Consider the following 19262-nt stretch of genomic DNA (forward strand, 5'->3'; position numbering starts at 1 on the left):
AGTCATCCCTGTCAGCTGTGCAGTCTTAGAGCAGAGCCTGTACAGGCTCATAACACTGCCTATGCCAATGGCCAGGTTACCTGTCACTGCACAGCACTGTATGCAGGAGGCAGACTTACGAAGCGGCAGCTCCACCACCTCCAGCTGTTTACCAGTGTTCTCTGGTTGGGAGTTGCTGGCTGGGACGCCTGCAATCCTGGCCCGAACAGGCTGTGTGACATCACTGCCTTCCCAGTTGAAGTATAGCCTGACAAAAGTGAGGGACCTGATAGCAACACAGAAAGAACAAGAAACAGTCACAATAACAAATACTATGTAACGTTACATATCCCAGATTTATCAACTGAGAATTGAAGTGTTAAAAAAATTCCTTCTTTCTAGAGCTATTGTAGAATTCAATGTCACCATGTATGGTATGGGGCATCCTTAGCTTTAAACAAATTCAATTCTTCGAGTTAGACATTCAAAGGTCTGATGTGACAGATCCTATGATATAACGTATAATATATACCAACCTGCAAAACTGGTGTCACCCTGAATGGCATTTATAGTGGCATTTACAGATACAGATTTCTGCTAGTCTGTTTTATACAGTATCCTGCTGACAGGAGCTATATGGGCTAGGAAGTGGCTGGATAGCTAGGATACAGACCTCTGCTTGCTGCTTTTGACTTCCACAGTTGCCACATATTTGCCACACTCGCTGTAAACCAGCTGGTCTATGGCCGACACGGTCAGGAAGCCGAGCAGGTGCCTGCACTCCTGTGTGTCCACCTGGTACACCTCCACCACGTTGTGTACCGTTGCGATGAAGAGTTTGTCTCCGCAGCCGAAGATGACCTCTGGTTCCTGCTTGGTACTGAAGACCTCCTGAGACGTGAAGTGGTGGCAGGACAGAACTCGCACCATGGTCAACAAACTCCTGTAATACGGAACATGGGAAAAATGGTAAAGGTAACGTTACTGTAGCCTTTTTTATGTATAGGGGCAGTGGGTTACTATCCAGTGTGTTCTGAGCATACTACAAAATGTACTAGTTGTAACAGTTGGGGGTTTATAGGCGCTACCAACTGACCCAGCCAATGGGTCTAGACCTTTTAGCGGAGAGGTTAGAGTGTCTGCCTGTGGACTGGTGCTCGGGTTTGGTCGTGGGTTCGAACCCCAGCCCGGGACCAGTGGGGTTTTTACTGTCTCCTCCGGTTTCTTACACTGGTTCCCACACCGGGAATCGAACCCGGGCCTTGGCGGTGAGAGCGCCAAATCCTAACCACTAGACCATATGGGATGTCGAATTCGGAAGATTCGAGGACGAATCTTGAAAAGAAAAGGGGGAGTAGTGTAACAGTTGGGGGTTTATAGGCGCTACCAACTGGCCCAGCCAATGGGTCTAGACCTTTTAGCGGAGAGGTTAGAGTGTCTGCCTGTGGACTGGTGCCCGGGTTTGGTCGTGGGTTCGAACCCCGGCCCGGGACCAGTGGGGTTTTTACTGTCTCCTCCGGTTTCTTACATAGTGATTCAAAGTACTTCAACAGCCTTATACTCAACTGGTGGACAAGTACATCTACACTTTTCTTCTCGCTATCAAAAAAATCAACATTTCAGCAAGGACACATATAATGTCCTTGATTTCAGCAACTTGAGCAAGCCCCACTAGTACTACAAATGTAACCGTTATATCACTGGTAATGTTGCATGCTGTAGTTGCATACCTCAGCTTGCACTTGCAGCGGTGTATGAGACCTTAGCAGTTGCAAACACAATCTGAAACTCCAATAGTGAAACTTAAAAACGACAAACTGACTTACTTCCCAAAATCAGAAAGCTAAAAGGCAACTTCCCATTACTGTAAACAAACTGGTGCATTTCCAGTCACATGCGGACTGACCTTTGACCCGCAATGAGCACGCGTTCTGATGACGTTGCAGATTACGTGTTGATGATCACAATGGCGGAGGTTCAAAACTTAGTTTGGTTCCTCCGTCGTCAGTACAAGGATGCCGAGGAAACCATCGCGTTAACGGGACGCCAAGAGGTATGTGTGGCATCAGTATACTCTGTATTAATGTTCAAAAAGAGGATTAAGTCCTCCGTGCGTCTTGTATACTCGTTTCTGCACCTCGAAAGCTGTGCTATGCTTGGCAAAAATAATTTATGCGAACGCAACAAATCAAAGGGCAGGTTCGACGGTGTTGTCGCAGTTTGACAGCGATGTTCTAGACCAGGCGACGCTCTTTGATGTGCGAAGTGTTTTTAGTTCAACAACACATGTAAAAAAAGTGACGGCGCGTGGATATCGTTATGAATCTGAAATCGTTAATTGCCTATTTATCCCTTGGGATACGATCGCGTTTCTAGAGCTATTTGTCGAACTTAATCAAAAAGTTTCATCGAACAACTTGGTCAGCAAATCCTAAAGGCAGTGGATGTCGTTCGTTAGGGGTAAAGCGGTGCACGCGTGAGTTTGAATGACAGCTGCAGTACGTGTCTGACCCGTTATATGTCGTTTTCGTTGTTATAATTGCCAGTTTGACACATGCGCAAAAACTGGAGCGCCCTCGCACATGATTGGTCAGTCGTGCGTCCCTGGGGACAATACAGCCGTCAGCTGATCTTTGTTTATGTGCTGATGCAAATGAGCCCCATTTCATCATCTGATCCAGGGTAGAACTAGATCGATCCAGGGACTGCGCTGGGCTGACGCTCAGCTGGCTGAGAAGGTTGAGAAAAAATTTTTCCCAACTAACGTAGAACCGACAGTTTTAGATTTTTTATCCCATCAACGTGTACTGAAAAGTGCCTGTTGCGAGCCTGTGCTGAGTTGGAAGTGTTCCTCCCCCACAACTGGTCCGAGGAGGGGATTTTTTGGGGGACCAGCCCTGTGTTGTTGCTGGGCCAGAGGGAACATTCCAGCCCAGGTAAACAAAGATGGCCTTCAGCCTGCAGCAGCCCTGGCAAGGCACAACACAACTTGTTCCACACCTCTCCTCCACCATTGTACATCTGCATTCACTTTTTTACCTGTTAATTGTTTGATGGTGTACTTTTCTGTGTGTATTGAACCTTCCCTCCCTGGAGATATTTTTTCCTGTTGCTGTGCCATGATGTGTGGGAATTGTTGTGGTATCTCCCTGCTGTAGGTCTCTCTGGGAAGGGGCCTGGATGTGACACACCGGACCATACCCAAAGACACACCCTTCGATATGTTTAGTCGAAAGCATGCTATTTTCAGGCCCGCCACGGACGGGACCTGGACGGTGCAAGACAACAATGTAGGTATCATGGCGGCAGGCCTGACGTATTTTCTGTGTGAATTATTCATAATACCCAAAATTCTGTTGCTGCTCAGGGCAGGGGGCGTAATCTGCTGTGACATCACAACTGTGTAAGTGTAATCAGCTGCTCTCTTGGCAGCACCTAGGAGGTGCATTTTGTAGTTGCACAACTTAACAGTTTTCTTAAAACGTCAAGCAAAATTCACAAAACACAGAACGTTTTTCTTGATCTGTTCGCTCCTTTATATAAGATAAGGCCTTTGTTATTGAAGCCACCAGTCCTGTGACCCCAAAGTCCTCAAATTTCAAGGGGAGTGGCCAGGCTATTTACATACCAAGTGAGCTGCATCCTGTTTCTCAACATTCCATATGGATGACTTAAGAGAATATCTGGGGGTATCCTGTGGCAATGTCTACATTTGGGACAGCACCAGAAATATCACTGGGATCATTTTACTTGTCAGTTGTGGTGTGACATGCCTTAACATATTTAAACAGTTTCCAATGTGCATGTTGTAGTGTTCAAATCACTTAACATCACTGTTATAGATATTTCCAATAAACTTGCAAATTCAGGGAAGATGAATGTTTGTGTTTCTGCATGTTTGGTGCTTTGTGTTTTGTTCAGCTGCCTCAGCTTGTAGTTATTGAGAGACTTGGCAAATGATAAAAATAAGGGGAAAAATCAATAAAAACAACCTCCTATCCCCATTAATCTTTAGCCAGAAACCTGCAATCAAAGTGACAAATGCTTGCATGGACCTTTTATCTTTCTTTCTACTGATTGTTTCTGATGGTTGCCTTCTTCATGTTTATTTCATGCATGTATATTCATTGTGTTTTTATGTGATGTACAAAGAGATGAAATTAATAATGGCATACTGGGTATTTGATGTCATTTTTATACATGGTAACCCAGGAAGTGTCTTGTTAATATTGAATAGAAATTGATAGATTTTGAAAAATGTTTTGACTAAAGCCTATACTTAAATTGTATTTTCCGTGGTCTCTTTTTTTTCCAGACAATCAATGGCATATATATCAATGGTCATAGACTGAAGCCAGGCATTCCATTTACTTTGAAGGAAGGTGATAACATACAGTTGGGACTTCCTCCTACCAGAGACTCTGAACCCGAGTTTCTGTACAGAATAGTCAGGGATTATACCAGTAATATCTCAGGAAACAGAACAGACACTGATCACAGAAGCAAAAGGAAAGAAACAGCAGAAAATGCTGATCCCCAGAGCAGTAGACCGGGGCCCCTCTCACCACAGAGCTGAGAGCTCTGGCCACAACGGAGAAGACTCGAGCAGCTCGAAGAAGACTTGGCACATAAACAGAGAATAGCAGAGCGTGAGAAAGAGGCCGAGCAGAGGGTGAAAGATGCAGAAGCCCGGATTCAGAAAATGCAGTCACTGATCGAGGAGAAGGAGTTGGCTCAGGCGGCACTGCAGGACAAACTGAAGAGGAAAGAGCAGGAGATGCAGCAGGAGATGAGCCAACAGGTACTTGGGGTTGGAATGTGTTCTGCTGTGAGATCCCCAAGTAAACAGAAAAACAGCATCACTGAGACAGGAATAGTTCCAGTTTATTCCAGGTCACTGTCCCAGAATGTGGGTCCCTTCATGAGCCGTGGGGCTGCCGGCCTGATTGTGAGAGATTCCTTGGGTTGTTTTTACCCGAGTGAGGGTGGTGGGTATAATGTACAGTTATTGTTCTCGAGGAGGCATCGTCTAACACACATGCACTTGCATGTAGTTCCCAACACCAGCCCGCCGCGAACAGCCTGAGTGTGCCTGGTGAATGTTTCACCGCACACAGTATAGCTGTGATTGAACCGTGTTGTCAACATTCCTGCAGGTGGAGCCGTGACATAGTAACCTAACTGAGGCCTCTTGACTCCACACATCTTTGCTTCAAGACCTTTGATAAAACAGTCAGCATCCTTCAGAGAACCCTCCAAAAACAACGTAGTGAAGGCAAGACGGCCTTCCTTCAACTGAGGCTAGGTTTTCCTGCCAAAACAAGGGGAATGCAGTCCCCTCTACTGACAGAGAGAAATGAATGAAAAAAAGAAAAAACATACAAGATTTCACACATTCTCACCCATTGGAATAAACTGCCACCTCTGGCAGACAAACTGAATAAATGCAGTACATGTAGGTTGGTATCAGTCCAACACATAGTCCCTTATTACCACTTCTGTACACGTTGTCACTGCTTATTACTAGTATACGTTCTTTATTAGTGTACTGGCAGCCACTTGTTTGTCAAAGTGGAGCAGGCTGCTTGGTAATTATAAGATCGTTGAAAGACGTAGGTACCTGTCATTCTTCCGTTATTGGTCTGACGGTCAAAAATTGGGCACTGTAACTGGGCATCAAAAATGCAAGTATTGGAATCTGAGTCATATGATGATGTTTTAGAGGGTCATTTTTTTTTTTTGCTATACAAGAAAACCATAAAGCGATGAGCATAAAACCATAAAGCGATGAGCATAATACCGTCTGCTTAGAGAAAAAAGAGTTAAAGGAAAATAGAGGAATGCACGTCTGCCAGTCATGCAAGCTTGTCACTACGTTAAACCAAGGGCTTGTGTGGTGTCTTGAAAGAAAAAAGGTTCATTTTCAGGACAGGGCTATTTTTTTCAAAATTCATTATCAGGCTACTGTAAGTGATTCACTTACCAAATACTGGCATGTTCCAAAGTATTATTTCTGAGAAGAATAACTTCAATAAGTGTAGTAGATCAGTCTGTGGTTGAAAATAAATAAATGGAATACCTTATAAACAGAGTAGTTATAACAAACATCAGTAAAGCCACATTGCAAGGTGTAAGATGTTTCCGCGTTCGTGCTCTGTGTTTCCAGTATTCGTTATTTTTAGAGCTAATATTTTAAAGCCTGTAGATATGACAGAAAATAACGTCTGGTCCTATGAGATTCCAGGGTGGGTATTGTTGCAGCTTGTCACTCTTTTGTAGCTAAAGGTCAAATATGCACACCTCCGTTTCATTTAGATATATCTGAAATATGCCTTTCCAATGTTGTTTATCAGCCATCTCAACCTTTTTCTGCTCAGCACTATGCTTCTGCTTTTGTGCATTTAGTGTCAGTTTGAGATAACATCAAAAGTCATTGGAACATTAGCTTCACATCAAGTCAACATTAACGTATCAAGTTAATTTTCTTACACCTAAATTGAATGAAGGAGATCCCACATGGTTAGAACTTGGTCTCCAGTAATTCCATCATTATAGATTTTTTACTGGCACTGATCAGACTATAAGTAGAGACCACGGTACTGTAATTTGAATAGCCCACGGTTTGCAGGCTGATCAAAGCAGTGGAAGAAGGATTGGTAAAGGAGGCATTAATTTGGCAATATTCCAGATTTGGAAAAAAAGAATTTAAACAGCTCCAAGGGTAGATGGTACTTCAGGCACAAAAGTGGAGGCCATGTTTTCGTAGGCATTCCATGTACATTTGTACTTTGTCATATTAGACCAGATCTCAGATTTAAGTTATAAAAGCACCATGCAGACTCAAGTTGGGGGTATATGTGGTCATTTCTATGAGTATAAATGCTCCTGTGCTGTGGTAAAGCTGGCTTGTTTCTTTTCATGCAGTTTGACCAGCCCGGGCAGCCCCCCTGATATGTGGCAGGTTGTAATGGTACCAAAGTGACAGGCATTTTCACTCAGCTTTGATACTACTGGTAGTTGTGGGTTGGTCACTATAGTATCTGGTTCTTTGTTCAAGGTCTGCAACATCAAGATAGGACATATGTAACGGACATATCTGTACTCAGGAAAATAATGGCCCTGTCTTTGCTCTGTGCTTTGCTGAAGAATGCAAAGAACACCAGATTTTCAGCCAATAATCTGATTATCTGCAGCCAGCCATAGATCATCCATTCTAAGGCTTGATCAGTTCCAGGGGTTGAGTCACCTTGAACAGAGGTCATATCCTCCAAATAAGCGTGATGATGACCTTTAGCCTCAAAATAGAATGCAAAGGCATCACTCACTGTTAAGGCTGACAACAAAGTATTGGTGATGTTCGATCATGTTTATCAGTTCAATGAGCTCTTAGTTCCCAATCAAGACAACTCAAATTTCCAACATGTTGTATTTCCATCGTCTCATTTTCCAAACGTTATATTTCATGAGAACTCTGGTTTCCAAATATTGTATTTCAAGAGATCACTCATTTCCCAAAGGTTATATTTCAAGGGAGCTCTCATTTTCAAACATTTTAAATGAGCTCTAATTTAAAAAAATGTTGTTCATTTCCAGGAAACTTGCATTTAGAAAATATATATTTCAAGTGAGTGATATTTCAAGGGGGCTGTCATTTCCAAAACATATTTCAAAGAAATCTGCATGAATAATCTGTTTGATTTTAGAGGCCCAGGTAAGCATATTTATAACTCCATGTATGAATTGTGTATGCTTGAAGGGATCTCTTTACTGTTGCATTTAGAGTATTAGGTCACTCGTTGGGTTAATTACTGTGAGCAGTAATGTAATAATTAGCACAGATATACATAAAAAACAACTGAGAAGACATTGTCTTGCTTAATATGCCATTTCTATGGAAAGAATGATGAAAGAATACTAGTAATATGCTGAAAAAAATTTTCTTGTCAAGGGGTTGAAAATTGGCTGGGAACCAAAAATTATCAGACATGTCCATAATAGGCTCGCCTAGGCAAATTTAATCTCTCCAGGGAAGGTAGTGACATCATGAACAGTACATGTAGACTCCAACTTCTCTGGATCGTTGACTCATTGGTTTGGAAAGGATCTTATCACACACGTCCTGCCAATTCTTCATCACAGAGAAAAAGGAAGGGGAATGATTCTGTATGGATTGTGCAGCAGATGTAGTTATAGTTGGCTTCTGTGATGTTGCCAATTCTCCACAAGAAAAAAATTATATTGGATGTCCTCCCCCAACACGCCTGCTGAGCACATTACTGGATACAGTTCAGTTTTATCTGAAATGTACAATGAATAAGGCTCCGAATACAGGTAGGTATTATTTGTGAACATTAAAATCAACAAGAGTGGTTGTATTCAATTCTGTTGGAATACAGTGGCTATCATAAGTCTCCAATGGGGGACTAGGATGCGTCCCCACTATGCCCTTCACTTCACCATTGCCTCAGCCATGACTATCAGGATGGCTGCTCCCCTCAAAAATATTTTCTTCTCAGACATGAATGAAGATAATGGCATCTGCATGGACAGGTAACAAATAAAGGCTTCCCATCCTACACAGTCACCATGCAAGTCATCAGGCCTTACATATAAAATTTATGTACCTTGTTAAGCCAATTATGTTGGTCTCAGGGGTAGAGCAGTTGATCGGAATAAGTGGAGCCCCTTTAGACTAGATGTCTCCATGGATACAGATATATCCAGGTCACAAATCTACAATAGCTTCACATATTTCAGTTCAAATCTTGATCTTAATCTTAATCTGCCTAATGATCAAGGTGGAAAACAGGTGTGCAAAGTTCATTGCCACCAAAGGAATTGTCAGGTTGTCTGAAACTATCCTTGTATCAAGAACAATTTAAGATGGTACACTTTGACACAGCATGCTTTGCATCCATGTTGAAGAAAACATTGTCACAATATGTCCGAAAATCCAAATAGTCCAAGCACCAATCAACACCTTCACCGAGGCAGCTACATTGGTTAGCTGGGATTATGTCTCTTAAGAACCTGATTCTGTTCATAAAGGTTCAACCGTTGCGGACACATCTGTCTTTACTTCAGACTTACTTTGTGATAGTTGAGACAGATCACTGAAGCCCCTAAAGGTATTGTAGATGACTTACCAAGTAAACAGGAAATAGACTATAAAAAAGGGAGAAGAATCAGCTGATTTCAGCAGCTAATGAAAATAAACTCTGCTAATGGAAAGTGAATCAGCAAATGTAGTAAAGAGGGCCCCGTGCTGATAATTCTGAAGGACAGTGGGATTTGATTTGCATGAGTCATGTAACACAGATGACTCACAGTCAGATTCATCATTAGGATAATCCAGCAGTCTATTTTTCCTGGCCATGTTATAGTCTACATTGTTGAGGATAAACAAACCTGTGTCCTCTCAGGATTAACCTTAAGTCAGCCGTCCTGCCAGATTCAGCTGTTTTCCAGAGCCTGATAAAACAGCGCTGTAAACACCCAAGGTCATGGTCAGGAGTCCCCTGTTGTTTTTGACCCCTTTGGGGTTCAATGTTTCCCAGTCCCTAGAAGTATTACTTAAGCCACATTGTAAAATTTGGCAAGAGCCCAATGTGAAAACAGAGGGCTCAGAGAGAAACTCTGACTTCAGTCACTCCTAGTGCTGGTACATCAGGCACAGACTTCTTCATGTTGATCTTTCAGTTCAACAGACTGTTTTTTTTATGTAGGAAACAACAAATTCCCCTCTCAGACTCCCCCTCTTAACAAATTTGGGGACCAACAAATTCATTTGGTGTTGCTTAGACATGATGTGACCCCGAGATTTCCATAATGAAGGTGTTCTGTGTGCCAGTTTTACTTCTGCAGTACACAGAAAACAATGTAGACATAGTCAGAGACAAGCTCCATTATTTCTCCATTACTTCCAGCAGTTTGCTGCCTTATTTGATTCGGCTGTATGTGGTAGGAAATCATTATCATGTTCTCTCTCCCACCACTGCTTAGCTGTCATGTGCAATTTCAGTCTTCTCTTATCAGTGTAGAGTACATTTGGTCACAAAAATGTATGGCACCTGTCCATGCATTGATTTCAGTCAGTTTCCAATTTGACAGAGAGGTAACACATTCACAGCTGTGCTTTCTCTCCAGCAACACATTGTTAAGTCTAAAGAGCATCAGACTTCCATCATGTATCATATTGGGTAGAAAGCTTTTTCCACTCATTTTCATCATCTGAGCATTGATGTTAGCCGGATTCTTTGGAAGTTGTCAACATTTTTACCTCCAATATGATTTTTTTTCTCTAAAAATTTGCAGTTTGAATGTGGGTGTTTCAAACCCAAAGGTAGAAATCCTCCATGTTGGAGTTTCTATAGATCTATGACTGTGCTAGGAGAGGGATTGATTAGTCTGCAGCAACCAGGTGTATGAATATTCATGAACTAGAAACAAAACAAAACAAAACAAAACAACCACAAATTACTTTGGCAGCCAACATGAAAGTCAGCTTTTTTTTTCAAAATCCAGACACTTGAATATTTGAAATATATTTGAAATTTCAAGCAAGTGAAAAGTTGGCCATGAGAAAATGACCACATACTGGCCTTATCAGGACATTGAAGTTTTCAAGACTTGTGAAACCCTGCCTGTGTTGGTAGAATCCATGGTCAGTATTTTCCTGTAGGGTTTGGAAAACTAAGTAATGGACCAGATGTTTACAAAAGCTTGTACTTGTAACCACCATCTCCAAAATCACTTGAGTTGTGTTTTAGGAAACTCCACAGTCAGGATCATGTTACCCCTGGGCTCATACAGGTGCAACTCTGCACCCAATACTGGCTTTTAAAGACCTTCATCATTTAGATATACCCATTTTGAACCACATCATTAGTTTGGGGTCAACGTCTTCCATAGTCAAATCTTGCAACATCACTGCAGTGGAGACAATACAAATATATGTCTCTAGACCTGTAGTAGTGCATGTTTTTTTCAAAAGCCCTTTTTGAAACCAGTGACCTGAATCTACTTGTCTTCTGCAAAAAGGTACAGCATCCCAGGTAAGGTTAAGTCTTTTTGTTCAGCAATATACATCTGACAATAACCATGCTCATGGTTCCACCTGATGTATAACAGAGATTATATACATGTATGTATGTTGATGTATTTAGGGGGTGCCTTGTCACATTCATTTGAAATCCCTTGATGGTCAAGACTCTGTTAATTGTCCACCACACATTAAGCACCTTTTAGTGCAACTATTGCTATGTTGTAATACAATGATTGCTGTATTGTAGTACAGTCATTGCTTTGTTTTAATACAACCGTGGCTGTGTTGTAGTATAACTGTTGCTGTGTTGTATCATAACCCTTGCTATGTTGTAGTACAACCATTGTTGTGTTGTAGTACAAAAATGGCAGTGTTATACTATAACTGTGGTGTTTGAGCACAAACATTGCTGTATTGTATTACAACCTTTGCTGTGTTGAAGAACAACCATTGTTGTGTTGTTGGTAGTACAACCATTGCTGTGTTGTAGTACAATCATTGTGTTGCGTGTAATGCAGGTGGTGCGGCTGGAGGAGGAGAAGCAGCAGATGCAGGCAGAGCTGCAAGAGATGATGACTCGGGAGATGCAGCAGAAAGAGCAGGAGCTGCTGGAGCGTCTGGAGCAGCAGAGCCTGGCGCTGCAGGCGGAGAAACAGCAGGTGGGAGAACTACACATGATACTGTAAGACACTGTTAGTTTGTATCCATTTCACATTTGTAAAGTGTACAGATGGAAGCACAACATGTGGGAACTCTGCTCACTTACAGCTACAGGTGAATGTGGGCTTGCCCGTGGTAACCATCATTCATCTTATAAATTAGATTGTTCAGTGCATAACAAAATGTATGTGCATGCACAGGAGATTTGACTTGACTTTATTTGGATCCACAAAAAAGATGCTATAGGTGGAAGAGCATCTTCAGCAGCAGCTGGCCTGGAAGTGTGGGTAAAGGGGTGAAGTCTGCCATCTCTGATTGCCTTGTTGTTTTCCGTGTCAGGTGGAGGAGCGTCTGCAGCAGCAGCTGGCCCAGCAGCTGGAGGAGAAGGATAAGGACCTGGAGGAGCAGCTGCTGAAACACAAGGCTGCGCTGGACCAGATCATCTCACAGAAGGAGCGCGAACACTCCGACCTGCAGGCCAAGCTGCTGCAGAGCAAGGTATGACATTCGCTTACCTGGCTGGCAGTTAGGACTTTTAGAAAGACATTAGCGTAACAGCATTTGTGTGGTCAATTATTGGTCAATTCTTTTCTTATGTTGTTTTGTTTCTTTGCCTGATTGTCTAATGACTGAAAAAAGATTTCTCCAGATTCCTGGCAGGTACCTGGCAGGTACATCTTACAGGGAGTTACCTGCGAGATACCTACACTTCAGCAAGCAGTTTTAAGACAAATGGGCTGATTAAAGTGATAACCTTTTGCAGCTGGAGAAGGAACAACAGGAGCAGTCTGCACAGAAGGTTCGTGAAGAGATGGTGGAAAACGTCACCAATGTGATGGAGTCAGAGCTGCAGTGTAACATCTGCACTGAGCTGTTTGTACAGGTGAGCCGTTCTGCACAGTAACAGACATGGTTTGTGAAGAATATGACTTTGTCTTGTAGATATTTTGTTGAACATTCATCCTGAACTCTAAGTACCAGGTACACACATACAGTTTTTGGCTTTCCAAACATCTGAATCAAATTTGAGTTTTCTGTAAAAGTTACTCCCATATGTTTTTAGAAAGTTCTGTGTCCTGACAACCCTAATCCTATGTCAGAACATAGGCTGTTGTAACCTAAGGGTGCCGGGACATATGGGGTGTCAAGACATACATGTAGAGCTGTCCCCGTCCATAAATGCATACCCATGCCAACTCTCCCTCCCCAGGCCACCACCCTCCACTGCTCACACACCTTCTGCTATGCCTGCATCCTGGAGTGGACCAAGACCAGGAAGATGGAGTGTCCGACCTGCAGGACCAAGGTGACCAGCCAGACCCGCTCCCTGGTGCTGGACAGCTACATCGACAAGATGGTGGAGTCCTACAGCAAGGAGCTCAGACAACACAGGATGGCACTGCTACAGGAGAGGAAAGGTAAAGACACCAGTCCTGATTGTTTTATATAAGACATGTGCTACGGTAACAACAATCCAGGAAGGATAGTGGTGTTTTTTTGACTGAATCAAAATCTGAACTGCAAGAATCTCAGACAACACATTATCAAGATGAAAGTATACATCTGCCAACATTTTGTAAGTCTGGATGACTGAAAATGTAGGCGTCTTGTTTTTTGCCATGTTTTTTTTTCAAGCTTGTGCATTAGATTTGGAGTCTGCAAAAGGTATCATCCATAGAATTTGCTTGCAGTAGCCTCATAACAGAAAACTTGCATTGCATCCATGCAGAGAAAGTGGCGACGTTGGAGCAGCAGCGAGCACAGCAGGGGAAGGACTCCCCCATCAGTGTGGGCAGCGCCAGTTCTGACGATGAGCCTCTGTCCGTCAGCTCGGGCTCGGGCTCCGGCCGGCTCCCAGTGGACCCAGAGCTCCTCCTCCTCACACAACTCCTCCCCTCCGCACTCCAGGGGCGGAAACAGTGCCTCCATGGACAATGACTTTGTCCCGGGAGACCCCATGGCTTACTACGGAGGCTATGGGCGCTGCCACATCTGTGGTGAGTTCAACGGATCAAACTTCTGTTGCAGAAGATTGTGATGACTTGAAAGTAAATATGCTTTGTTTGCAACTGCAATTCTCTCACCAGCTAACGTTTTGGCAACTTGTTGGGTCAGCAAGGAGTAGCAGAGGTTGTTGCACCCTGATAATCAAGGCAGCTGACGAGGTAGGTGAGAGAATTGTGGTTGGGAACAAAGAACTTTATTTTCAAGTGACCAGATGGAGCTAAGAAGAATGTACTGGTGTACATGCACATGTACAATGACACCCCTCCCCTGCCCCCTTAGTTATCCTTATATAGATGTGCAGTTTAACAAATTACAGTATCCATCTATTCTATGTCTTTGTAATGAAGGAACAATAAATCATAAGGAAATCCTTAAACAGTAGTACTGTATTATTTCTGTGTTTGCCAACATGAATTTTGACATCATCTTTAAATGGAAGGCCACCTCAAGTCAAGGTTTTGCTCTGACCTTTTGCATTTAATACGTCTTCCAGTCCTAAGCCTCTGGCACTGAGATTTGGAGCAAGATTGTGAGTTTTCGTGACCTTCAGGTGGTTAGGTAGATGGTTGTATAAAACAGGCATGTCTGTTAGTCTGACATTGTTTAGAAGTCTACGGTAACCTTTAAGATGCATGAGGGCCTCAAAACTGTGCTGGAAAAACATCCTTGTCTGTTGACTTTGATGTTTAGCATTTACCAAGACTCATGATCCAAATATCAAACTCAACAGACGAACATTTTACATAGCCAGGATGCCACCCTTCGTAGCTTAAGTCCACTCCCACAGATTGCTAACAAGGCTAGATCTTATGAGCACCGGAAACTTTGTCAGACTTGTAGGCGTGTAGAGTTTTTCCCTACCTGATGTGACTGTTATATAAAGAGGTTTGCTGGTTGTGTGTTGGCTGCAGGCAGGCGAGGCCACTGGGCTCCGGGATGTCCCTACAGACTTAGGTTCTGAGGAGGGGCGCTGTGCTGTAGGGTCGGACAGGCTAGGGCATTTAGGAAACAAAATAACTGAAGGAAAAGAAGTCCCAGCAATACCTCATTACTGCAGTCTAAGAAATCAAGCATTCTGCAATCGGTGTGATGCTAAGAGTAAGAGGACAAGAAATACTAAGAATATTCTTTATGTACCGGTAGTGATCCTCACTCGAATGTTGCCTCGTAAAAAGAGGATTTTTCTCTCAATGCTGCTTCAAACGTCACCATGTGGTCTACTTGAAATGAGTAATAGGAGCAAAGGCAGCTGTCTTGTGTACAAGGAGAGTGAATAAAAAAGAGTTGAAAATGAACTTTGTGGATGTTGTTGTTGTTTTCAGGCCATCGGGGCCACTGGGCACGGGGCTGTCCATTCAGGTACCGCTGAGGGGCCGGCGGGGTGTATGAAGTAAACAGGCTGCCGGCATGGCGTAGTCTGGGGAGTTAAACACTGGGACAGAGAGGAGTGGATGGGGCTTGGCGGGCCTGGATGGTACTGGTGCTACACGTCCAGCCGGCCGCCTTGTACGGCCAACTCTGCACCATTCCAGCTTCTTTCTTATCATCATGAAGACATGCAAGGGCACACACATGCTGTACTTTCCACCATCCAGTAGTTTGGGTTCAAAAAGCTGTAAATCAAAGACTTTCTCATGTGTTGTCAGCTTGAATGGCAAGAACTTGCAATGATACAGGATTATGTACTAATACGGGATATGTAATGTTGCTACATATCACAGATGTATATGCAGGCTCGTATATGAAGTGTATAAATGTTTGGTTATGAACTACATAGTGTGGTTTAAACCACCTTTACCTTGATGCTGGTGTTGGCAATAAGGATTGGAAGGCTTGGAATTCAGTATTATGCTCTGGTGGTGTTAACTGTGCCCTTGCAAGTCCTTCATTAATGTATGTTTGCAAGTGTTAGAAGTTATGTGGCAGACTTGGGCCAAAGAAGAGTATTTCATTGGGATAGCGGGTACGTAATGTATGATAGGCTACCCCAATTTCATCAGTTGGCTCTCAGACTTCAAACTGGAAGGAAACATGATGGAAACAGTTTTTGTGTACCTTTGGCTTGTTTTTGCTTGTGTTCATGGTGGTCTCATAGGTAAAATCCTGTTAAACATTTTGACCACCTTAAAGTATTTTAGAATTAACAAGCTCAAACTCTAGTTTACTTGGAGATTTCTATATGATTACCTCTGTTGTACCAAAACTGAATTCAACCTGATGTTACAGTACATTGATGGGAAGATTTATGAAAATAGGACAGATTACAGGGCAATTTGCCATGTAACCAGGATTTTACATGTTGACACATAACTTGATGAGTCTGAGAGCCAAATAGAGAAATTGGTGTCTGACCCTCAGACATAGGAAGGGGCTAGGTGTGGTAAGAAGATTATGGTAGGGTTGCTGACATACATACAGACAGGTCATGTCTGATACTGTGTTGTGCAGTTTGTCTCTAGCCTGGCAACCGTCCATTTTAGCTTCAATACCAGGGCTCTCTCTGTATCTACATTTGTCTGTGTCCTTTGTCCATGATCAGTTTCATAGAGCAAATATTCCCTGCAGAGTCCTGAGGGTGTGAAGGATCTAGGGGGTACCATGGGAAAATTTTGGACTTCTGGAAATGTATGATTTCCTGCAAGTAATGAAGGAGCCAAATTTCAAATGGCTTCATCTTGATTTTGTGACCTGCAGATAGTTTGCAACCTGATAAAAATGTTCCAAAGTTTAGATTTTTTCTGTCAAGGGGAATGGAATGGCAACTTTGTCTCAACAAGCAAAATTGTGTTAAAGGACAGGAGGACAGATACTAGAGAGCCATATCGCATACACTCCAGCAGTCACTCCACCTTACTGAAACTAAAAGGGGATGGCTACCAGGCTAGTTTGTTTTACAAAGCAGAGATGTAACAATGCTGATTTTTTTTGTCTCAGATAACAAAGAATTAATGCAAAATTATCTTGTTGCGCTTTGGATGAAAGAAAATCCTCAATGATGTTTTATAACTTTATTTTATTTTGGATATAAAAAAAGGAAAAATATGAGATGAGATTATAAGCAAAAAAATAGTTACATGTCTTGCTTGTTGATACCAGGCCACACCAATTTAATTTCTAGCTTTTCTGACATTTGTATGAAAATAATGTGAGCAGGCCAAAAGAAAATAACTAAAAACATATCAGGCTTATGTTCATTTCAAACTATGATTTTTTAAAAACTTTTATTATTTAAACTGTACCAGCTAGGAAGACAAGGACTGCTGCCTCAAAATAATGGTGTCAAAATATGACCATTTTGGGGTTGATTTGTATCCCGAGTAGTACATTGTTGTTTTTTTAAAGCTGCAAATCCTAGAACCAGGAAATTGAATTGGTATGGTCTGGCTATAATATAGTGTGGAAATAATTCATATGTATGTAGAACTGGGCCTGTACAAGTGTGGGCAGTAAGTGATGTACAATGTATATAGATCAGACTCAGAGTGAAGAACATGTATTGCTGTATTTGTCAGACACAGGTGCATGGATTAAGCATCTACACCCTTGCACCTTTCATTGCAGACATTATTGAATGTACGTTGTACATGTCACCTGGAGTTTCAACTGTACTGTGCAGCTAACAATACTATCATCATGGATTTGCAGTGTGCCCCAAATTAAACCTATGTAATGTAACCAATTGTTAGCACTGTGTACTGCTGAACCTGTGTCTGACAAAGCAGTGAAAGCTGTGTGAATACCTGTTAGATGATGAGTGTAACTGAACTGTACTTGAGACGTAAATGTGAAGCTGATGCATTTTATGCCTTGCTGACTCACAAACTTGTTTCATGATTCTTTCAACAGTCTATTGTTTTGATTTGCTATCCTGAGGTTAGTAATGTATTTTGACATTGCCTTTGTTTACCCAACCTGGTTTAGTTACCCTCTGGACCCTGGGAAAGGAGAGGCAGGGGGCTAAGGTGTGGAGAGAACACCTGAATCATCAGAAGGCAATCAGGATATTATGATGTCTGGTTAAGAATATGTACCCTAGCCTGCTTGTTAGGTCTGTGGATAGGTACTAGTACATCCCACATTGGAAAGACTTTGGCCAACTGACAGGATAGGAACATCATTACTGGTATCATAGTTCTTTTAGTGAAGGTGAAACCTGACAATCAACATCCTTGTATTTACAATGTACCTACTGCCTAACCCCGCAATAAATATAAAATTGGTGTCAAAGGGCTACCACAACAGGGAGGTGGTTAATACACCAACCCCTAGCACAAAAAGACTGCCCAATATACCCCAATATGTCAACTTTTCTTCCCTTGTGGGTTACCCCTCTGACAACAATATCTCTTACACACAAATTTAATTTGTTGGTTCTCTGATGAACTGGAAGAGCAGCATAAAAACAGAGACCAAGGACTAAGTCTGTTTTCCTTCCAGCTGTTTTTTATCTTTGCCTCTCACAAAATTTTAATGTTAAATCTCTGAGAACCAAGATAATAAATTGGTGTGGCTGAACATCTTTTTTTTATAAGTTGTGCTTTCTGCACATTATCATGTCAAAGCCTATGAATTCAATGTAAGAAATACCCTGGTACTAGTTTGTAGCCATACATTTTGATGATAACAAGATATGCTCATATTGTTCTGTGTTGGCTCATTCTTTATTGCATATTTTTAAAATGTTTTCACACTGTTTAAGTGATTTAGCTTGATTTCGTCAGGCTATCTAACAATCACGTGAAAGCATGTTTTGTAACAACTTCTTAGAAGGTAGCACACCACAGAAGTCCCATTGTTGCCTCAAATTTCCGAATTCATCTCAAATCCTTAAACTTGGCACATCACAACAGCCAGATGTAAACAGAGGTAGACACATGGAATTTGTCAATTATTTCTCACATCACTTCTCCAGACCTTTTAGGGCAAGATTACTTTTAGTGATAAACTCAAGGTATTGGTTTAAACAATACAAAATGTTGCTACAAAATTAATTCTACATCATGTAACTATTTTTTTACAGTGTCTCCTTTGCATCACGTTCATAGACAATTACAACAGCAGTAAGATAGTTAAGGAGTAGTCTTTATTAATGGCATTAGCTTTGGTCAGGTCATTCACATCTGTGTACATGATAGTAAGCACAGTATACCATTTACATGTACATTTACAAGATTAACTTGGTCCTCTTTTAGATTTATCAGAGCAAACATGAGTTTCCTATGCCAACACTAGTTATCAGATGTAACATAACGTCACAGTGTTACAAAAGAAATTGTCATCTTTGTCTAGCTGATATCAGTTTGACCTTTCACCCAACCTGACCCCGCACAGACCCCTCCAGCTGGCTCATCTGACTCAGCAGTTTGTGAAGCAGCCTTCATCTACTGTGCAGAGCAGTGGTGAAACCCAACCATACATCAACAAGCAGTTATCCCACACAACAGCTGACACTGTTTAAACCACCAGGCTGGATAAAAACCCCAGGACAGGATGCAGTCTGGCCAGTACTCCAGACTATAGGGGGATCTGAGCCAACTTAAATGGTGTGTGGGACATTCCACTACAAAAAGGG

General features: G+C 42.1%; 2 protein-coding genes and 1 non-coding gene across 3 annotated transcripts in view; 1 reads left to right on the top strand and 2 right to left on the bottom strand.

The window, feature by feature from the left end:
• Positions 1-1875, bottom strand: part of LOC109483664 (Hermansky-Pudlak syndrome 3 protein-like) — a 5814-nt gene extending 3939 nt beyond the window's left edge. Inside the window, 3 exon segments of the mRNA XM_019786699.1 lie at positions 7-265; positions 653-930; positions 1710-1875. Coding sequence (XP_019642258.1) covers positions 7-265; positions 653-909 — 516 coding nt within the window. The 5' untranslated portion in view covers positions 910-930; positions 1710-1875.
• Positions 1214-1285, bottom strand: Trnae-cuc. The gene has a single exon. It is a non-coding gene; the product is annotated as a tRNA-Glu (tRNA).
• Positions 1876-1907: 32 nt separating the features above from the next.
• LOC109483665 (E3 ubiquitin-protein ligase RNF8-like) lies at positions 1908-19108 on the top strand. The gene is given in 10 exon segments (XM_019786701.1): positions 1908-2032; positions 3138-3269; positions 4295-5062; positions 11542-11682; positions 12023-12181; positions 12447-12566; positions 12894-13101; positions 13413-13613; positions 13615-13680; positions 15013-19108. Coding segments are annotated over 10 exon segments (1929 nt in total). The 5' UTR covers positions 1908-1945; the 3' UTR covers positions 15060-19108.
• The last annotated feature ends 154 nt before the right edge of the window (positions 19109-19262 follow it).

Source organism: Branchiostoma belcheri, unplaced genomic scaffold (assembly GCF_001625305.1).
Source record: "Branchiostoma belcheri isolate BF01 breed outbred unplaced genomic scaffold, Haploidv18h27 scaffold66, whole genome shotgun sequence".
In the NCBI taxonomy this organism is placed as follows: domain Eukaryota; kingdom Metazoa; phylum Chordata; class Leptocardii; order Amphioxiformes; family Branchiostomatidae; genus Branchiostoma; species Branchiostoma belcheri.